General features: G+C 41.8%; 1 protein-coding gene across 1 annotated transcript; it reads left to right on the top strand.

The window, feature by feature from the left end:
• The first annotated feature begins 1,450 nt into the window (after positions 1-1,450).
• LOC142750594 (vomeronasal type-2 receptor 1-like) lies at positions 1,451-19,710 on the top strand. The gene is made up of 7 exons (XM_075859591.1): positions 1,451-2,189; positions 12,961-13,123; positions 14,057-14,348; positions 15,469-16,293; positions 17,373-17,600; positions 18,597-18,720; positions 18,800-19,710. The coding sequence occupies exons 1-7, from the start codon at positions 1,451-1,453 to the stop codon at positions 19,708-19,710; spliced, it is 3,282 nt and encodes a 1,093-aa protein (XP_075715706.1).
• The last annotated feature ends 127 nt before the right edge of the window (positions 19,711-19,837 follow it).

Genomic DNA, 19,837 nt, shown 5'->3' with positions numbered 1-19,837 from the left:
ATAGGCCTGCCTGGAATTGGGCGAGAAGCCTTGTGAATTTTTGGCAGAGCATAGAATGTCGCCAGGGTAGGGCAAGGGTTGTACATCTGTTTAAATTAATCACTGGCAATCAGATTCTGTGTTCTCGCTTCATTGAGCAGTTGGCACAGATCCTTTAAGAATCGATCAGTGGGATTTTTTTCGATAGTAACATATGTCGTGGCATCATCCAATAGTCTATGGGCCATAGCAACATAGTCATCAGAGTTCATGACGACAATGTTGCCCCCTTTATCAGAGGGCTTGATGGTAATTTGGTCATTGTGACAAAGTTCATCTAGTGCCAGTCTCTCTGTTTCGTCTAGATTGGCGAGTGCCCTAGTTCTCTCTAGTTTGATTTTTTTCAGATCCGCACATACCATCTTGACGAAAACGTCAATATGAGCATACTGCGAGAATGGTGGAGTAAGTTTAGATTTAGGGCGCAATGAAGAGAAGGGACCAATAGCATCGATGGGCCCGACTTCACTCTCATACAGGAGGGCCTCAAGGTCTCTTATTGTGTGGCTTCAGTTCTAGCAAGGTCATCTATCCCGAACATATTATTTTAAAAATATTTATGTAAGGCAACCTTTCTGTAGAACAGATTTACATCCTTCGTCCAGACAAACTCCTCAAATAAAGGGGTAGGAGTGAAAGATAGACCCCCTACGTAATAGTGTCAGCTGGGAGCTACTTAGATTGACAGACGATACATTATAAACCTGCATTTCGTCACTTCTAACCGAATTAGAGGGGATCACTCGTGATGTCATTGACTCAGGTTCCACTGAGAATTCGGTGGCCCTAAAAACTGGGAGACTGGGTACTAAACGTAAAATAAAAAATAATAGGTTTGACTCCTCAAAAAGGAGCACCGTACATACTAGATCTAATACGAAATGCCAGACGAATTCTATTCCTACTATCACTTCCAATTCCTTATCATCAGCTTTCTCTGCAGCATCAGCGTCCATTATCCCCAATGTACCATCGACCCCTCGATTGACCAGAATTGCCTCCAGCCAAAATCCCAGTACCACCAGGTGTCCCACGGGCACTATCGGTGGCACAGGTGGACCTCTCAACACTTTCTTTTTTTTAGGGTCACCGAATTCTCGGTGGAACCTGAGTCAATGACATCACGAGTGATCCCCTCTAATTCGGTTAGAAGTGACGAAATGCAGGTTTATAATGGATCCAGGAGATTCACGTCACTTCATCCACATTTATCGCTAGTATCGATGTTGAATCATTGTATACTAATATTCAGCATGAATTTGGTCTCACTGCAGTTGCACATTTCCTTATCACCAAGGGTATTCAATTTCACACATATAATAAATTTCTATTGTCATTACTTCGTTTTCTATTGACACATAATTACTTTCTATTTGATCATAAATTCTATCAACAAATAAAGGGCACAGCAATGGGCACAATCTGTGCACCGACCTATGCAAATTTATTCTTGGGGTGGTGGGAGGATACTGTAGTATTCACCGAGGAATTGTCCCCTTACACCTGTCACATCCTATTCTGGGGGAGATTCATCGATGATATTCTCCTCCTCTGGGATGGTGACTTGACTCTATTTGACAAATTCATGGTCACACTTAATAATAACAAGGTGGATATGAAGTTCACTCATGTTATTCACAAAAAGGAGATTATGTTCCTGGACCTTAAAATCTCTCTGCATCCTGCTGGTGGTGTACATACAGACATCTCACGGAAACTAACATCAACTAACAGTCTATTACACTGGAAAAACCACCATCCTATGGCCCTCAAGAAGGGCATTTCCATTGGGCAATACCTTCGAGCCAAAAGGAACTGCTCCGATGAGCGGACCTTTGAACTGGAATGCGATGGACTTTTTTCCAAGTTCCGTGCACGGGAATACCCTAAGAAGTGGCTGCACAAAGCGTATGATAGGGCAAGAGCGACAGATAGGAAGGAACTCTTATATGAACGGAAATCAGCTGATACCCGACAACTTCAAACTACCTTTAAATCTACGGTACCGACCAACATCAAATGTATTGGCACTTTCGATGCGGGCTCTCGCCAAGTACGGGAGATCCTGCAGCGATATTGGCCAATCCTCTTGGCTGATCCTGACCTTCGAGACGTAGTTTCCCATACCCCCAGCATTACCTATCGCAGAGGTAAGAACCTGCGCGACTATTTGGTACATAGCCATCACTCTGGACGGATGGTGGCATCTAAATGCTGGCTTAAGTCGTCAATTGTAGGTTTCCATCCCTGTGGCCGCTGTTCGTTTTGTCACCTGATGCCTACAGTCAAACAATTTTCTAACCCACTTGATGGTAGATCATACCAAATAAGACAGCATTGTGAGAAACTAGACATGGACCGCACAATCCACAGTATATACGTTGATCTGAGCCGCTAGGCATAATTTAGAAACATGAACATGAGGTTCTTTGTAAACATTTTGATCAAACTGTATAAGCCCACTTGCCACTTCACGGCGACCTCTTTAAAGTGGGTCCCTACTCTAGCGGTTGCAGCACCGCATGGCGGCTACCACCACCGCAGCACCGCTCCTGCAGAGGGAGCAACCCAGCGGCCCAAAAGCACCCATGCCTTCAGACCGTGCCAAGCCTCCTTGGCTCTGGGCCACGTCCCCCCACAAGTGCAGCACTACAGCAACAGACACCACCATACAGCACCACAACATGTGAACAGATGGAATGAGCTCACCTTGCCATGCGCCCCCAGTGGCCAACTGAGAGCACAAGCAAGAGCAGGAACACTTATGAGGTCATTCTGGAATTAAAATCAGCTGGGTATTTTTTCAAATGCGTGGAGTGCTGGTACCAAGTAAAACAAAGGAAATGAGGAGGATAGACTATACAATATCAGCATTGTGAGAAACTAGACATGGACCGCACAATCCACAGTATATACGTTGATCTGAGCCGCTAGGCATAATTTAGAAACATGAACATGAGGTTCTTTGTAAACATTTTGATCAAACTGTATAAGCCCACCTCATGTTCATGTTTCTAAATTATGCCTAGCGGCTCAGATCAACGTATATACTGTGGATTGTGCGGTCCATTTCTAGTTTCTCACAATGCTGATATTGTATAGTCTATCCTCCTCATTTCCTTTGTTTTACTTGGTACCAGCACTCCACGCATTTGAAAAAATACCCAGCTGATTTTAATTCCAGAATGACCTCATAAGTGTTCCTGCTCTTGCTTGTGCTCTCAGTTGGCCACTGGGGGCGCATGGCAAGGTGAGCTCATTCCATCTGTTCACATGTTGTGGTGCTGTATGGTGGTGTCTGTTGCTGTAGTGCTGCACTTGTGGGGGGACGTGGCCCAGAGCCAAGGAGGCTTGGCACGGTCTGAAGGCATGGGTGCTTTTGGGCCGCTGGGTTGCTCCCTCTGCAGGAGCGGTGCTGCGGTGGTGGTAGCCGCCATGCGGTGCTGCAACCGCTAGAGTAGGGACCCACTTTAAAGAGGTCGCCGTGAAGTGGCAAGTGGGCTTATACAGTTTGATCAAAATGTTTACAAAGAACCTCATGTTCATGTTTCTAAATTATGCCTAGCGGCTCAGATCAACGTATATACTGTGGATTGTGCGGTCCATGTCTAGTTTCTCACAATGCTGATACCAAATAAGACAGTTTATCAACTGCCAAAGTAAGGGTGTAGTCTATGTTGCCAAATGTCCATGTCCTAAGTTCTACGTAGGAAAAACAGTCCAAGAATTGAGGAGAAGAGTTTTCAAACACTTGAGCACAATCAACCAGAAGGAGGACACACCATTGTCCAGACATATTCGGTCTATGCATGGGGGTGATATTCGCTCTCTCTACAATTCTGGGGTATTACCCAGATCAAATTGGGCCCCAAAGCTGGCAATTTAGATCGCAGGTTGCTGCAGGAGGAGGCCCACTGGATCCATCGACTGGGCACCCTCAGTCCAGGTGGTTTAAATGAGGGGTTTACTTTTGCGGCGTTTCTTTGACCCTTGGACAATTAGGTCTCTGTACCCATTATAGCTCTGCTATTATTATTTTAAACACGACATTGATCGAGTATCATCACTCATTGGTGGTTGGCCACGATAGATGTGTTCTGCCTTTTTGGAGATCTTTGATATTGCTGTAATATTGCTACAGACGTAGCTATTGGTATTGATTTGCCTCTTTCCATCATTCCTACTGCCCTACTGTATGATTCTTTGTTTACTGACAAGTGCACTCAATTTTTTTGACAACAGCGCCGCGCTCTCATTTTACTTTGCAGTGTGTCATTTGACATAAACGTGGCAATTTTAGCATAAATATGACATGTAATGCGATCTCGATATACAGTTTTCATCTAGATATAAAGCCACACTAAAATGGACTGTCACACTTGCCTGCAACACAGCCCTTGGAGTTCGTTCCTTCTCCTTCAGTACTTCTATCTCTCCAAAGTGAGCCATTGCACACGCGCTGCTGTGCTATTGACTGTGAGACTCTGTCTCCCCGCGGTGGTCTACTGCGCATGCGCCACTACGCTACGTCCTATTAGTCCTTGGATGACGAGTTCGCTATTTGTCCCGTCGCTTGTCCATCACTGTTGTGGAGGCTCGACCCTCCATGTCAGTTTCTATTGGCCACTATATTAATGAAGTGACAGCTGAAGGCAATCCTTCCTGCATATAACTCTGAGAATTCCGCGGCGCGTTGTCATCAGCCCCGATACCCCTGAAGACGCTGCATCTGCAGTGAAACATGTCGGGGGGGGGGGCTTCTTTGAAATTTTAACTTGTTACTGCTGATCCCTGATACTGACTATGACTGTGGTCAGAGTGCGGCGTGCTGCAGCCGCTGACACTTTACATCTTGTTACTGGCACACATCGCACTATGCTGGTTACTATCAGCAGTGAACATAACTTTTAATTTCTATGTAGTGTGTCTTTTGCTCTAATAGCCTAATAAAAATTTGTTATTTTACCTTGCTTATAGTTTTTAAAAAGGGCCTTTTGCCGGCAGGCAAATATTTCTATAGAATATGTCCTCAACACCTACATTGATTAGTCCATCCTACATTGTGTATACTGCGGTCAATGTTGTAGCCAGAGGACTGGATGATCTAAGCAACTGCAATAAAGGAAATATAAGGTCCTCTGAAAGTATGTGCGAAGATATCAGGTACTAGACCGTGGTAGATATTATTTCACCTAATTCTTGATTATATTGGTATCATTAACTAAATATTCAGTGGTTGCTCTTCTTAAAGTTAAATCTGGTATTCTGGTGATGTCTCAGCTTATTTGGAAAACATGGTCTGATTACCCCAAGTTTGGCGATTTGTGGTCACCGCAGCCTCCATAGACTTCAATAGACAGCTTGCTTGTCTCTTTTCGTAACTCCCATAGACTTCAATAAAGAACGCGACACTATCGAGGGTTCATCTCTCTAATGTACTCTATGAAGGCTACAGCACCCACAAATTTACAAACGAAGGTCACTGGACCCCTGTTCTCCCGATAGGTGAGGATCCCAAAGGTGGGAATTATACCTATCAGCCATTTATGTATTTCAATGACAAGCTCGGCTCTTCTATATCCTTAACTATGTCATAACCTGGCGTATTGGTTTGCCATTCACCACATTAAGCTAAAAAATGGTCTGTCACACATAAGCAAAAAATATAAAATAATCTCAAAAATATTCACCAATGTTTAATCTGTAATCTAATATAAATTGTCTTTGTAACTCAAAATCTTCTGAATTTAATAAAGAATTGGAGGATCGCACTGAACAGCAGGCGAGAACTTTACTTTTATAAGAACAGAGATCCACTAGCGATGTATGACATAGTATACTGTCAGCTAACCGCAGAGGGCACCGTACGTCATGTTAAGGTGGAAGTCATAACACAACGGCAAATCAAACCATCAACTCTAATATTATGATTTGGGCAACAGAAGATTGGCAGGTGGGACATTCACATCCATGACCATGAGAACACTGATGTTAGCCATTGCCAGAGATCCCTCATGATGCTTACACATAAATCTGAGTTCTTTATGATCTTCCGGACCATTATATGATCTGTGTTAGATTTTATTGCATAATCATGCCTCGGAAACTTCTTTGAATTAAGGATTGGCATTCATCCGCAAACCTATGTGATGAAGACCAAACTTTGGTCATCATGATATGGCCGCCTTAACTGCCACCAGTTTGTAACCCGATTAATTAAGAGACACCTGACTCAAATAATCCCCTTAAAGGGTAAGATTGATGGGGGTTGAATCTCTGTGTCCCCAAGGTTATAAAGAACGCTCATATGTTTGTCATGCTCAACTTTCTCTCAGGACGAGAACAGATATTTAGAGCTCTTTGTTCTCGACAAAGAGGTTCGACTAACACCTGTCTGATTGGTGGTCATGAGTGTAAAAATCTATAGTTGTTAACCAACAACCTCTCTACGGCCCATTTAAAATGGTCATAATACGGTTTCATTTTCGGGTCTGTGCTACATCTGTTACACCCAGACCCCTTGTGATTCACCCAGACTTCAGTAGAAACCTAAAATGGGCCACGCTAAAAAAGTAATCGTAGCAGTTCGCATTATTTTCCCACAAAAAGGTTTAAATTTAGACAACTTTGATCAACACATGAATTAATATTCTGAGTGGTTCACATATTTTCTAGCACAACTGTGTGAGTGGGGGGCTTCTAGGTAATAGGGATGTAAGAGCAGCCATGAGTAGTAATGCATGTTGTTAGGCTGTGTTAAATAGTGTATGGTATGAATACAATATACTGAGTGAGTAGATAATATTGTCAGGACCCTGTGGAGGTTACATAATTACTCAGTAGGGAAAGACCTTTGGGATATGTGTCTATATAAAAAGATGTCAGTGCTAAGAAAAAGGCAGCGTCACAAAAAACAGGATGAGGTAGGATTCAATATGAAGTATTATTTGAAACGCAATGTGATCAGAATCCATGTATGCAGCTAGTCATGATTATTATACAGTGTGGTGTAACCATTATCAGGGTATATAGATGATCAGTATTATTATATAATATGTAGTGACCATTATCAGGGTATATAGATGATTAGTATAATGGTATAGTATGTAGTGACCATTATCAGGTTATATAGATGATCAATAATATTATATAGTATGTAGTGACCATTATCAGGGTATATAGATGATTAGTATAATGGTATAGTATGTAGTGACCATTATCAGGTTATATAGATGATCAATATTATTATATAGTATGTAGTGACCATTATCAGGGCTATATAGATGATCAGTATTATTATATAGTATGGTGTGACCATTATCAGGGTATATAGATGATCAGTATGATTATATAGCATGGTGTTACCATTATAAGGGTATAGAGATAGTCGGTATTATCATAAATGGCCACAGGGCCACCCATTGGCATGGGTCTTTACAGCCTAATAGACAATCTGGCCTTGTTATCAGGCTATATAGATATCAGTACTACCACACTGTTGAAGGGGTGATCATTATTAGTTTATACAGAAACTCAATATTGTTATACTGGGCCAATATACTCTCTGGAATTTACCGGGTTAACAATATTGAAGACTTTCATAGTAGATGTCCTTATCCGAATGTTATTTTAACTATTTCCTTATCTGATTATACAGCCATATGTTAAAGGAGGACTATATGAGATAAAGTCAGATAACCTGTACATGGTAAAAGGTGCATGAATCCTGTAAAAGATAATGTCTTAATTTATCTATTAATAATGCGCTGAGTCCCCCAAATCATCCTAAATAAAGGGGAGAATGTAAACATAAAAAAGTAAAAGATAAAATAAATATCAGGTTATTCTCAATATTCTTTTAATACACGACAATATCCTGTTGGCCTTATAAGCAGCTGACTGACATTATGTTGTTATTTAGTCTATGATCTACAAGTACACCCAGATCCTTCTCAACAAGTAATTCTTCCAGTTTAACTCCCTTTAGGATATATGATGCATGCAGATTTTTAGTAACCAGATACTTAACTTTATATTTATATACTTTATATTTATCGACATTAAAACTCATTTGCCAAGTGGACGCCCAAACACCCAATGTGTCCAATCGGCTTGTAATCTATGAACATCTTCCATAGACTGAACTATATTACATAGCTTGGTGTCCTCTGCAAAAATAGAAACTATGCTATTAATCCCATCCTCTATATAATTAATAAATAAGTTGAATAATAGTGGTCCCAGCACTGAACCCTGGGGTACACCACTTATTACCGGGGACCATTCAGAGTAGGAATCATTGACCACGACTCTCTGGATACGGTCCTTGAGCCAATTCTCAATCCAATTACAAACTATACTTTCTAGCCCAATAGATCTTAATTTACACATTCAGAGTATGCAATGTCAAATACTTTTGTGTCAAAAAAGATAAAAGTATAGTCGGCATGAAGCCTTTATTGGCTAACGAGAAAAATGAAATATGAAGCTTTCAGAGAACACAGGCTCCTTCTTCAGGCAAGTTTACAAATCAGTGACTTAGATAAAAGCACAAAATTTAAGATGTTACACAAAGACAATTAGTACATGAGGTGATACATCATTAAGATAAGCTGGGCCCATAAAGCTGAGGTTATAGGGGTGATGACTTAGGAGATACAGGAATCTGGAGTCAGTCTGATGGGGGACGTGATGTGTGTCCATGTAGTGGCTCATAAATCCAGGTGTTAGATTGAGGCCTTGTGTCAATGACTGGAATGTTATCGGCCTGAATTCCCCAATTTTTCTTTCTGTTTTTAAAATGACCCTTCAGTATCAGGACCGTTAAATCTGCCGTACTGTGGTCTGGTCCAGAGAAGTGTTTTCCCACGGGTGTATCAAGCTCCTGTTTTATTGTATGTCTGTGAAGATTCATTCTGGTTTGTAGCTTTGTTTCTCCAATGTAGATTCCTTTATCTCTGCACCTTGTACACCGGATCATGTTCACTACATTGGAGGATGTACAGGAGAACGTGCCGGTGACTTTATAGTCCTGCTGCGTGTCTGGGATGTGGATGGTGTTTGATGATAAGATGTTGGTACAGGTCTTGCATTTTCTACTGTTACAAGGAAATTTGCCAGTCTCTGATGGTGGTGAGAGGGACTTCTGACCAGGAGATTCCTGAGGTTTGGTGGCTGTTTGTATGCAAGGAGAGGTAAATCCGGGAATATTTCCTTCAGTTTATTGTCTTTGTTAAATATATTTTGGAGATCAGCAGCAATTTTCCTCAAGAAGTTCATGTGGGGGTTGTATATGACCACTAGGGGCGCCCTGCTGTTGTCTTCCTTTTCATTGTACTCCAGAAGATTGCCCCTTGGGATTCTTGTGGCTCTGTAGATCTGATCATCTATAATCCATGGATGGTGTCCCAGTTGTAGGATTGTATTCCTCAGTGATAGCAGGTGGTGGTTTCTGTCTTCACTGTCTGAACAGATCCATATGTACCACAGAGCCCGGCTGTAGATGATGGATTTCTTTATGTGTCTTGGATGGAAGCTATTCCATCTCAGATATGCTGGACGGACTGTAGGTTTATAGTATATTGTGGTTTGTATGGTATTGTCTCGTATATGGTCATGTCCAGGAAATGTATCTGAGATTTTGAGTAGTTGAGTGAGTTTGATGGTTGGATGGAACTTGTTGAAGTTTTTATGGAAAGATATTAGTTCATGTTCAGAGCCTGTGCAGATGATCAGCAGGTCATCAATGTACCGGAAATATGCTGGAGGTTTAGCGCGGGTTGGTAAAACCCAATATCCACGTTTCCCTCTCTCCTTTGGCTTCTTCTGCTCTTTTGTTGAACAACTTCAGTCTTTCATACAACCAGGCTGACTATGGGCACAGTGCTGAGGTATCATTGTTGCTCCCCTTCCCCACGCAAACATTTTGTTTCTTGTCTTCCGAGATCTACACAGTCAATTAACCCCTTCCCCCTGCTCGCATACTGGGCCCTAATGTCCAAGGAATTTTTTTAGTTTTTCCATCATCACATTCAAAGAGCTATAACTTTTTAATTTTCACACGGACATGGGTGTTTGAGGACTTGAGTTTTATTTATCAATGGCACCGTTTTGGGGTATATAAAAAAAAATTATTTACTTTTCTGGGGGGATATAAAAAACCCCTTAAATTCCGCCATTGTTCTATGCATATTAAATTCACACCGTTCACTGTGCAGCGTAAATAACATGTTACCTTTATTCTATGGGTCGGTACGATTACCACGATACCACACATGCATAGGTTCTTTATGTTTTACGACTTTTGCACAATAAAAACTTTTGAACTAAAATTATTTGCTTTTTGCATCGTCTCTTTCCAAGAGCCGTAATTATTTTTTTTTTCCCTCAATGTAGTGATATGAGGGCTTTTTTTTTGTGGGACGAGGCATAGTTTTGATTGGTACTGTTTTGGGGTGCAAGGGACTTATTAATTAACTTTTATTATAACTTTTTGGGGGGCAAGGGAAAAAAAACAACAATTTACGGTGTTCACCTTGCGGTTTAAATGACATATTAACTATATTGGATAGAGAGAATAGCAGGGTGGGAAAACCATAGCTCTAGGTTTTTTATATCCTGAGGATCTGTATATAGTTGAATGTGGTGCCGCCACTGTACACCAGGAGACTGACCTTTCTCTGGGGTCTAGGTCCACAAAATATACCCAATTTAGTATGAAGGTGCTGACTAACTTTGTTCATTGCATTATACTCCTCAAGTCTGACGTCACTTAATAGACCCAGAAATATTTTTCATACAGCAGAGTTAAGATTCAAGGTCTAGGTCTACATCTTTCCCATCATATCATAAACAAGCTAAAGAACTGTGCAGAAAAACCTACCAAACAACTGCACATATCTTCTTGGACCTGCGAGCGTCAAGGCCAGGGCATTGAAGAGTGGGATACTGAAAGTGGTTGTCCCACAACAACTCATTTTATACTATTATGACCAGTCAGATGGTGATAGGAAGGGATCCAAACCCCTGGAAACCCCAATTACCAAAAATAGATGGCCCAAAGTCCCAATTGTGGCTTGAGTATTGTCAATGATGTTAGTGTGTTCCGACACTTTTCGTACAAACAAATGGGTTTGCCAGGTTGTTTCCCACATTCCCATTAATTTCTACAGTGAGTGGCTAGACATACTTGGCCAAAAGGGAATAGGGATTTGAGGACCCTTATTCTTAGTAATGGTCAGGGTTTCAGAGGTAGGACCCCGACCTATGATCATCTAACGGATAGGTCATAAAAGTAAAAAAAGGCATGTTGCGAGACGTCCGCTTTCGAGATAACTGTAGTTAAACCTAAGGATTGATGTTTATACCGTATTTTTCGGACAATAAGACTCAGTTTTTAGCAAGAATGAATCTTGCTAAAAAGTCCCTGCGTCTTATAGTCGGTAGTCAAGGGACCCGGCACGACAGGCCCCCTGACCGCTCCTTACTTAACCCCTACTCGACTCGTGATGTGCCAGCACATCATGGAGCGGGGAGAGGATGATGTATGGAGCGGGCTCACGCGCTGAGCCCGCTCCATACACTGCAGGTGTCAGCTTCTGACACGCTGCTCTAACGGCCAGGAACAGTGATGGTGCTGTTCCTGGCCGTTTAACTAGTTAAATGCCGTGGTCAATAGCGACCGCGGCATTTATAGTGGTTTTCCCATAAATGTCAGATAGATGCGGGTCCCACCTCTGGGACCCGCATCTACCTCTAGAATGGGGCCCCCTAAGTCCCGTTCTATCTTCACTCCGCTGTCTCCCGGCCACTTTCTGGTTACATGGTCGAGTTACGGAAACAGCGTAACTCGCTGAGCTACGCAGTTTCCGTAACTCCCATAGAACTGAATAGTATTTAGGGAAACAGAGTAGCTCGCATGCCACGCTGCTTCTGTAACTGCTATTCACTGCTATGGGAGTTACGGAAACTGCGTAGATACTTTTGCTGGAGTGTAAAAAAATTGGAAAAGTTAAAAAAAAAAAAACCTTTTCCAATTTTCGCCAAGCACAATGTGAAAATAAAATAATAATAAAAAATTGGTATCGCTGAGTCCGTAAAAGTCCAAAACGATTACAATATAGCTTTCTTTGACTAACAAAGTGAACGGTGTAAAAAAGAAAACGTAAAACCCCAGAATCGTTGTTTTTTGGTCACCATAGCGCTAAAAAGAATGAAATAAAAAGTGATAAAAAAATCGTATGTGCCAAAAAATGGTGCTAATAAAAACGACAGCTCGTCCCGCAAAAAATAAGTCCTCACGCCGCTCAAACGATGGAAAAATATAAGTTATGTCTCTCAGAATGTGGTGAAACTGAACAAATTATTTTTTTTAACCAATAGTTTTTTCTTTGTAAAATGTTTTCCTATTTTCTGTTGTCTAACACCTGGGTGCGTCTTATAGTCCGAAAAATACGGTAGATGTCATTGTAGACTTTGTCCATGATTAGAAAAACATGGATGCTTTCTTCTAAAAACAGCACCACTACCAATGGAGCTGAGTACAAAGCCAGAAACAACCCATGGGGAGCTGTGGCGCTGTTTTTGGAAGAAAGCAGCCATGTTTTTCTAATCCTGGACAACCCGTTTAATACCAACAATCCGATTAAGCGAGGGAGATCGACATCATTTTTTTTTTTTACAAAAATTCGTTTTAATTTTAATCCTTTAAAGTAAATGGAGCTTTACTTGTCCCATACCGAGCTCCGAATCATCTGTATTCCCTGAGGGCCAAGACTGGGGGATCTACCAATTTCATAGTTAAATTAAGAAAATCCTTATTTTTTTCTTTCATCTTCGTTTTTGTTGTGTTTTTTTTCCACCATAGGACCATAACACATCTTTACAGATCCCTCTGCCATCTCATCATCTACCTCATTCCAGTCTCTCATGGAAATGATGTCGGCTGCAAGTTGAAGTCATCAAATCTTTCAATGATATTCGAGACTGGAGAGCTCTTAATAGGAGCAATAATCCCCTTCCATACAGACCACGTTCCACCAACTATCACATTTACGGAGCCTCCCACCCAGGGCATCTGTACCTGGTAAATATCATGTCTTGATTAGGTCTAAGGCTCTGTTCACGTTTGCATTGTGGCTTCTGTTCATAATAGAAGCCAAAATGCTCTGATGGATCCATCGTATGATGCATGCCACCGTCACCGGACGGACCTCATTGACTTATAACGGGGTCTGTCGTGTTCTGTCGTGGCATTCATCATTCTGCAGCACGCAGATCTATTTTTCCCTGTCAAATATGATGGAATTAGCAGCAATTCCCATATTCGACCCCTGCTCCATTAAATCTTCTTCTTACTGCGGTCATGAAGTGAGGAGGAACGGGGACATAGTTTACAGTCGACTACGCTATTGATTGCGTCGGAAAACCAGAAACCTGCCGGAATGGTGACAAACGGAAACCATTAGCGATGTTTCCGTCACCATTGAGATCAATGGTAACTGAAACGGAAGCTGTGGTTTCACTTTCACTTTCCCTTGCGGGGTTCACCCGACGGAAACCTCCGACGGAACCCTGGAACGGAAAGCGAACGGTGAGGTGAACAGGCCTTTAATAATAAATATTCCCGGTCCATTGGTGGACCCTCCCATTCTTATTTAACAACGCCCATTTTTCTTGACAAATGGTGAGAGGCAGAAAAAGTTGCAAATTTAGCACAAATACCAATAAAGTGGCGTAAATCAGTTGATAAATTCCCTCCATTTTCTGTTCCATTGTGTGTTCCAGCAAAAATTCTACGTAGTACTCAACAGGTGGAGGTCATAGCAGCTACATCACCCCCAATTATTGGATATTTATGGCATATCCAATGTAAAATACGTGTTTGTCGAAAAAAAAAATTTTGTATGCCCAATGGATCAGATTTCCTACGAATTCTTACTTGTTATGCTTAGTATTTGATATGATTGAATGTACTAGACGTAGTTTCTTCACATATTTTCTTGTTTTCCCATCTTAGGTTTTTATTTGAAACGTACCAGCAGTTCCAAGCTTTGAGGTTTGCGGTGGAGGAAATCAATAGAAATCCAGAAGTTCTTCCAAATGTCACCCTGGGCTTTGTGGCCTATGACTCCTGTTCTGTATTGAACAAGGAACTGGAGGGAACTCTTGGAATGGTCACCGGTCGCGAACAAGCCATACCAAATTATTTATGGTCAGGTAGACCACCAATGGCTGCAATACTTGGACACTCAATGTCCACCTACTCCATTCTTATGGCTCATGTCCTGGGTCTTTATAGATATCCACAGGTAATGATGGGAGTAGTGCATATATCATTTTTAGAGCTTGTAGTGTAACTTTAATGGGTTGGGGGTAGGTATTATTGTATTGATAGAATTTCAAAATCTATCCCTTCAATCCCGTCAATAGCTGAACATGAAATTGGTTTATGATGTTGAGTAAAGGTGCCCATACAGATTAGATGACCCTTAGTCGAACCCACTGATTTTGCCAACCATTAATGTGGATGCGGGTAACCCGACTTTCCTCCAAAGGTGGATCCTTTGTTATTCCGGGAGATAAGCTGCCGCCAGAGGTGTCTGGCATTAGCTTATTCCTCTCTCCCCATCAAAAAAAATGCACGTTCAGCGTTAATGAGTATGAAGGGGTCGGAGGAACGACCATTCGGCTGACAGCCATCTAAGGTATATGACCACCTTAAAAGTGTCTATTTTAATCACAACATCTCCCAGAATACACCAATACAGGACCTGAACAGACACTGAACCAGCATGGGGCAGCAGTAAAATATGAGGTCCCGAAAACTCTGCAGACAAGCAGAATCTTTAAGGCAGAATTTGGTGCTCATGCTGTAACCAAAAAGCAAAATATATGTTACTCAGTGTTGCATATAGATTTTAGCTGTCACATGGTATTGAACAGGGACCAAATCCAAAAACAAAGTGAAACTCCAGGCAAAAAGTTAAAATTCTGCTTTGACCAGTCCCATGGAGCTCTACATCTCACCAAAGATTTACTTACCTGGTCGCTAGCAATGTCCTATAGTCAGCCACAGATAAAGCCAGTGTTGGACATGAGAAGATGTCAACCCATCAACTCTGGTAGGAGCCACTTGGCTGGCAGTATAGGAAATACTACAAATGCCAACTGCAGTGGTTGGTAGTCAGAGCATTTACTATGCTGTCAAGTGGCTCAAGCCATTTGTCGTTACCAGGACGGACTTCAGCTGTGGCCTAGTAGAAGAAAGTATGTCATTTTTGAAGTACTAGAGAGAGAATCCTGCACCGCCCCCTCAAGCCCAACACTAGGCATAACACATAAGTTTGGCCTGGAGTGTTTCTTTAAGCTTACTGTATTTTCATCAAATTTTATTTCCTACTTTTTTTCCTCTACTGTATATCCTCACAGATAAGTCACTATGCTACAAGTGCTCTACTGAGTGATCGGACGCAGTTCCCTTCCTTCTTCAGGACTGTACCCAGTGATACCTTTCAGTCACAGGGACTGGCTCAACTGGTCTTAAATTTTGGATGGACATGGGTGGGGTTGGTGGCAATGGGAAATGACTATGGGCAGCAAGGTATTCAGGTCATTACACAAGAAATTCTAAAAGCTGGAGCATGTGTGGCTTTTACGGAATTAATTCTTCTCAACCGAGCAGACAGAAATGCTCCCTACATCACTCGAATCATAAAGCAGTCCACTGCAAAGGCTATAATTGTTTTTTCCATTGATGTCTTCTTCATCCCCATTTTAGATGAGATGATCAAACTGAAGGTCACTGGAAAGGTCATTGTAGCAAGTGAAGCTTGGTCCATCTCCTCCATACTTCTGGTGGATAAGTATGCTCCTATACTCTCTGGGACCTTAGGGTTTGCTTTCTACAGCTCCACAATCCCAGGATTTAAGGACTATCTCAAAAACACACATCCATTTCGCACACCAGGTAAAACGGTAACTCGAATATTTTGGGAAAAGACTTTTGGATGCAAATTTTTTGACCATGATAATTCCTCTTCGAATAGTTCTTCAAGGGTATGTTCAGGGAATGAGACTTTGACAGGTGTTGAGAATGCCTACACTGATGTCTCCAACCTGAGAACTTCATATAACATTTACACGTCTGCTCTGGTTATAGCCGAAGCCTTACACAACCTCCAGTCATGTCAAGAGAAGAAAGGCCCCTTCCACAACCGGAGCTGTGCGAACCCACACAATTTCACTCCTTGGCAGGTACAACTTTGATGCAATAGAAAAGCAAACCTAAAATGTGCCGATGTTTAATGTCTATATATTTAGAACTAGTTTTCAAAACCTTGGCTTATATTTTTAAAATTAGACATTTTGAGGTCTCAATGATGCTTCTTGTTGGGTCTAAAATACATTGTTGTTGATATCCCCTACAAATGTAGCAGAGCTAACCTAGATTTGTTTACCCTTTTGGGTTTCAGTACATACTTTCTGCATTTTGATTATTCTATGACTAGATGTGTTCACATTCTTGTCCTGTTCCTACATGCAAAACCAGTGACACGCATACGAGGGTGCAAGCGGGCATACGCTGGGGGTTTGGTGGACAAGGTGGCCCAGTGGCACTGGATCTATCAGATCTGGCACTCTATCCAATTATAGAAACAACTTTGTGCCTCTTAAATAACCACCATGCAGTCTTCTCAACCCCCTGTCCGGCACTGATCTCTAGGACAATCGCAGGACAGGAATTGGAAGCGTAAAGTGATCGGCCTGAAAATAACTACTTTGAACTTAGAGCCTGGAGGAGTGTAAATCACTGAACACCAGGTATGGAACAGTTAGTCCCTTTACCATTATAGACAACCAGGGGCGTTTCTATTAGACCTTTATACACCCAAAAACATTAGGGATGTTGCGGCTAACCCTTCACTACACTTGACTGCCACAGAAGTTACGAATACCCTTTCTTTATCCTTGAGCACCATTGATGGTTCCTCCACCCCAGTAAATCGAGCATAAAAAGTTTTCACCTCTAAGCCACCAAATATCACCAGAAATATGATAATTTCCCCAAAACAACGCTAGACCACCATGGAAATCAGATTTAACCCTAGACCATGAGCCATAATGTGTGTGCGCACAACATTACACTGGTAGAAGAGCACTTGTTAGAAGTTGTACATGGCGCAGGGAAACTCAGTTCTGCTACATCTGTACCTAAACACTGTGATCACCCTGAAAAGGGTCAACATTTAGTTTATAAGGTTAGGAATAATATAATATTTCTCATAATTGATTTCGTGGCGTGACGTTTTTTTGTTCAATTCTTATCACTGCAGCTAACGCATTACGTCCAGAATGTTAGAGTAAGGCTGAAGGATGGAAGAGAGGTTTTCTTTGATAACAATGGAGATCCCCCAGCTGTGTATGACATTGTTAACTGGCAGCAGGGTGTTAACGGGGTCATGAAACAAGTCAATGTTGGAAAATACAATTCTGCAGCCAACAGTCGAGATGTCCTGACCCTCAACAGCAGTGCAATACAGTGGATATTTAGGCAAGAACAGGTATGTATGAAGTCTACAGAGAAAATTGAGAATTCTTACTTTATAACGGGGAAGTTGTTGTAAATTCTATTTGAACATTTCTTAGATTGGTATTTACACTGAATGTCAACCCTTTTAGAGGTTGTAATGGTGGCCATAATGGTTGTCACCTGGATATCAGAGTAACAAGGAACACCTCAATAAACAATTCTACTACATGACTGAACAATCTGTCAAATCTACAGCATGGGGCTGATTGGAACCTTAGGAAACATTGATATATCTACAAGGCACTTATAGGTGTTGTCAAAGATAACCCCTTTTTACTATTATGACCCGTCATTGTTGGTCCACTTAGTTGTAGGTCAAGCCTTCGTGACCGCCTTTGCTTCCAAGAACAAGGGGCCCCATCATCCGCCAGAGTGCAGGACAAGCAGGCACCGTAAGAGATAAGAAGGATAATCGGAAGTAGCCAAATAAGCATGCCCGATTTATCTCTATGGAGAGAGACGGTACATGCTCCTCATGTACTCTACTGGACGATTGGATTTCGAGGCACCTTAGTCCCGGCAACGCTAGGTGTCCCAGAGCTAGGACTTCTACCTAACTTACTTTTATGACCTGTCTGAATGACAGGTCATAAAGTAAAAAGGGAATTGTTGACAGATTTAAGGCAGATCTCCAAATTGCCCTGTTATTGATGCTCATTTCCCTCTTTCTGGAGCAGTTACTTGATAATCTTCCTTTTCTCACTGGTGGTTTAGTTGCTTGAAGTCTATAATAATTCTCACTATGTTGTAATGGAAAGTTGATCTCCATGTACTGACTTCCTGCTGAGCTTTTGCTTATACATTGCAACCAATCTGACCAGGCTAAGCTGCAGTGCAAAGCATGGCGGAGGGACAAAGCAGCAGCCTGAGCCACTAATTAGATAGGAGGTGTATTTCCGACTATCTCCAGTTGCAATAATTAACTATTAAAAACACATAAGATGACTCAACTAGATTTTTTATATAGGTTCCTACCTCAGCCTGCAGTAAGAGCTGTGCTCCAGGTTTTCGGAAGGCCACCTTAATAGGACAACCAGTCTGCTGTTATCAGTGTATTCCATGTCCACAGGGGGAGATCTCTAACCAAACTGGTAGGACAATCATTCTGTATCTGAGAATCTCAATAAAAATGCTTTCATCTCATGTTAATCATGTGTTTCTTCTATGTAGACTCATTAGACTGCTTCAGATGTCCTTGGGACAAGTGGCCGAATTTGCAGAGGAACAGTTGTTTTCCAAAGACCATAGAGTTTCTCTCTTTTGAGGAGCCTCTGGGGGCTACACTCGCAGGTTCTGGAGTCTCCTCATTCACAATACCACTTTTCATCTTTGGCATCTACCTTAAACAGAAGGACACACCAATCATCAAAGCCAACAACTACTCTTTAAGTTGTCTTCTACTGGTTTGCCTTTCCTTCTGTTTTCTCTCCTCATTAACATTCATTGGATACCCTCAATCGAGTAAGTGTTTCCTGCGCCAGGCTGCATTTGGCATGGTATTTGCCTTATGTATTTCGTGTGTCTTAGCCAAAACTATTATGGTGGTTTTTGCTTTCATGGCCACAAAACCAGGAAGCAGCTTAAGAAAGTGGGCTACACCACGAGTGTCCTATGGGATTATTTTCGGATGCTCCCTCTTGCAGTTCATCTTGTGTGTCTCATGGATGTCCATTTCACCTCCATTTCCAGAAAATGACATACAAACGCACCCCGGGACTGTCATTGCTGAGTGTAATGAAGGCTCTAGCACTGCCTTCTGGTGCATGGTTGGTTATCTAAGTCTCTTGGCCTTCATTAGTTTCCTTGTTGCCTTCTTGGCCAGAAGACTCCCTGACAGCTTCAACGAGACCAAGTTCATCACGTTCAGCATGTTGGCGTTCCTCAGCGTATGGATCTCATTTATCCCAGCCTCTATTAGCGCAAGAGGCAAATACACAGTGGCTATGGAGGTCTTTGCAATAATATTCTCAGCTTGGGCTCTGGTTATCTGTATGTTTCTCCCTAAGTGTTTCATTATATTGTTTAGACCTGATATGAACTCCAGGGAACATCTTCTTGGAAAGCTGAGGAACAGAACGTAATGTGGAGGTAGAAGGGACGAGGGACTGTTGTGGAAGGTCATATCACATAAATGATGGGCTACAACCTTTGAATAATAAACAACTATGTATAACCCGTCTTATGTCTTTTCACTGGATATGGTGGCCA

Source organism: Rhinoderma darwinii, chromosome 3 (genome assembly GCF_050947455.1).
Source record: "Rhinoderma darwinii isolate aRhiDar2 chromosome 3, aRhiDar2.hap1, whole genome shotgun sequence".
Taxonomy (NCBI): Eukaryota; Metazoa; Chordata; class Amphibia; order Anura; family Rhinodermatidae; genus Rhinoderma; species Rhinoderma darwinii.
The sequence above is the reverse complement of the archived record's forward strand: the minus strand, read 5'-3'. Positions and strand labels throughout refer to the sequence as shown.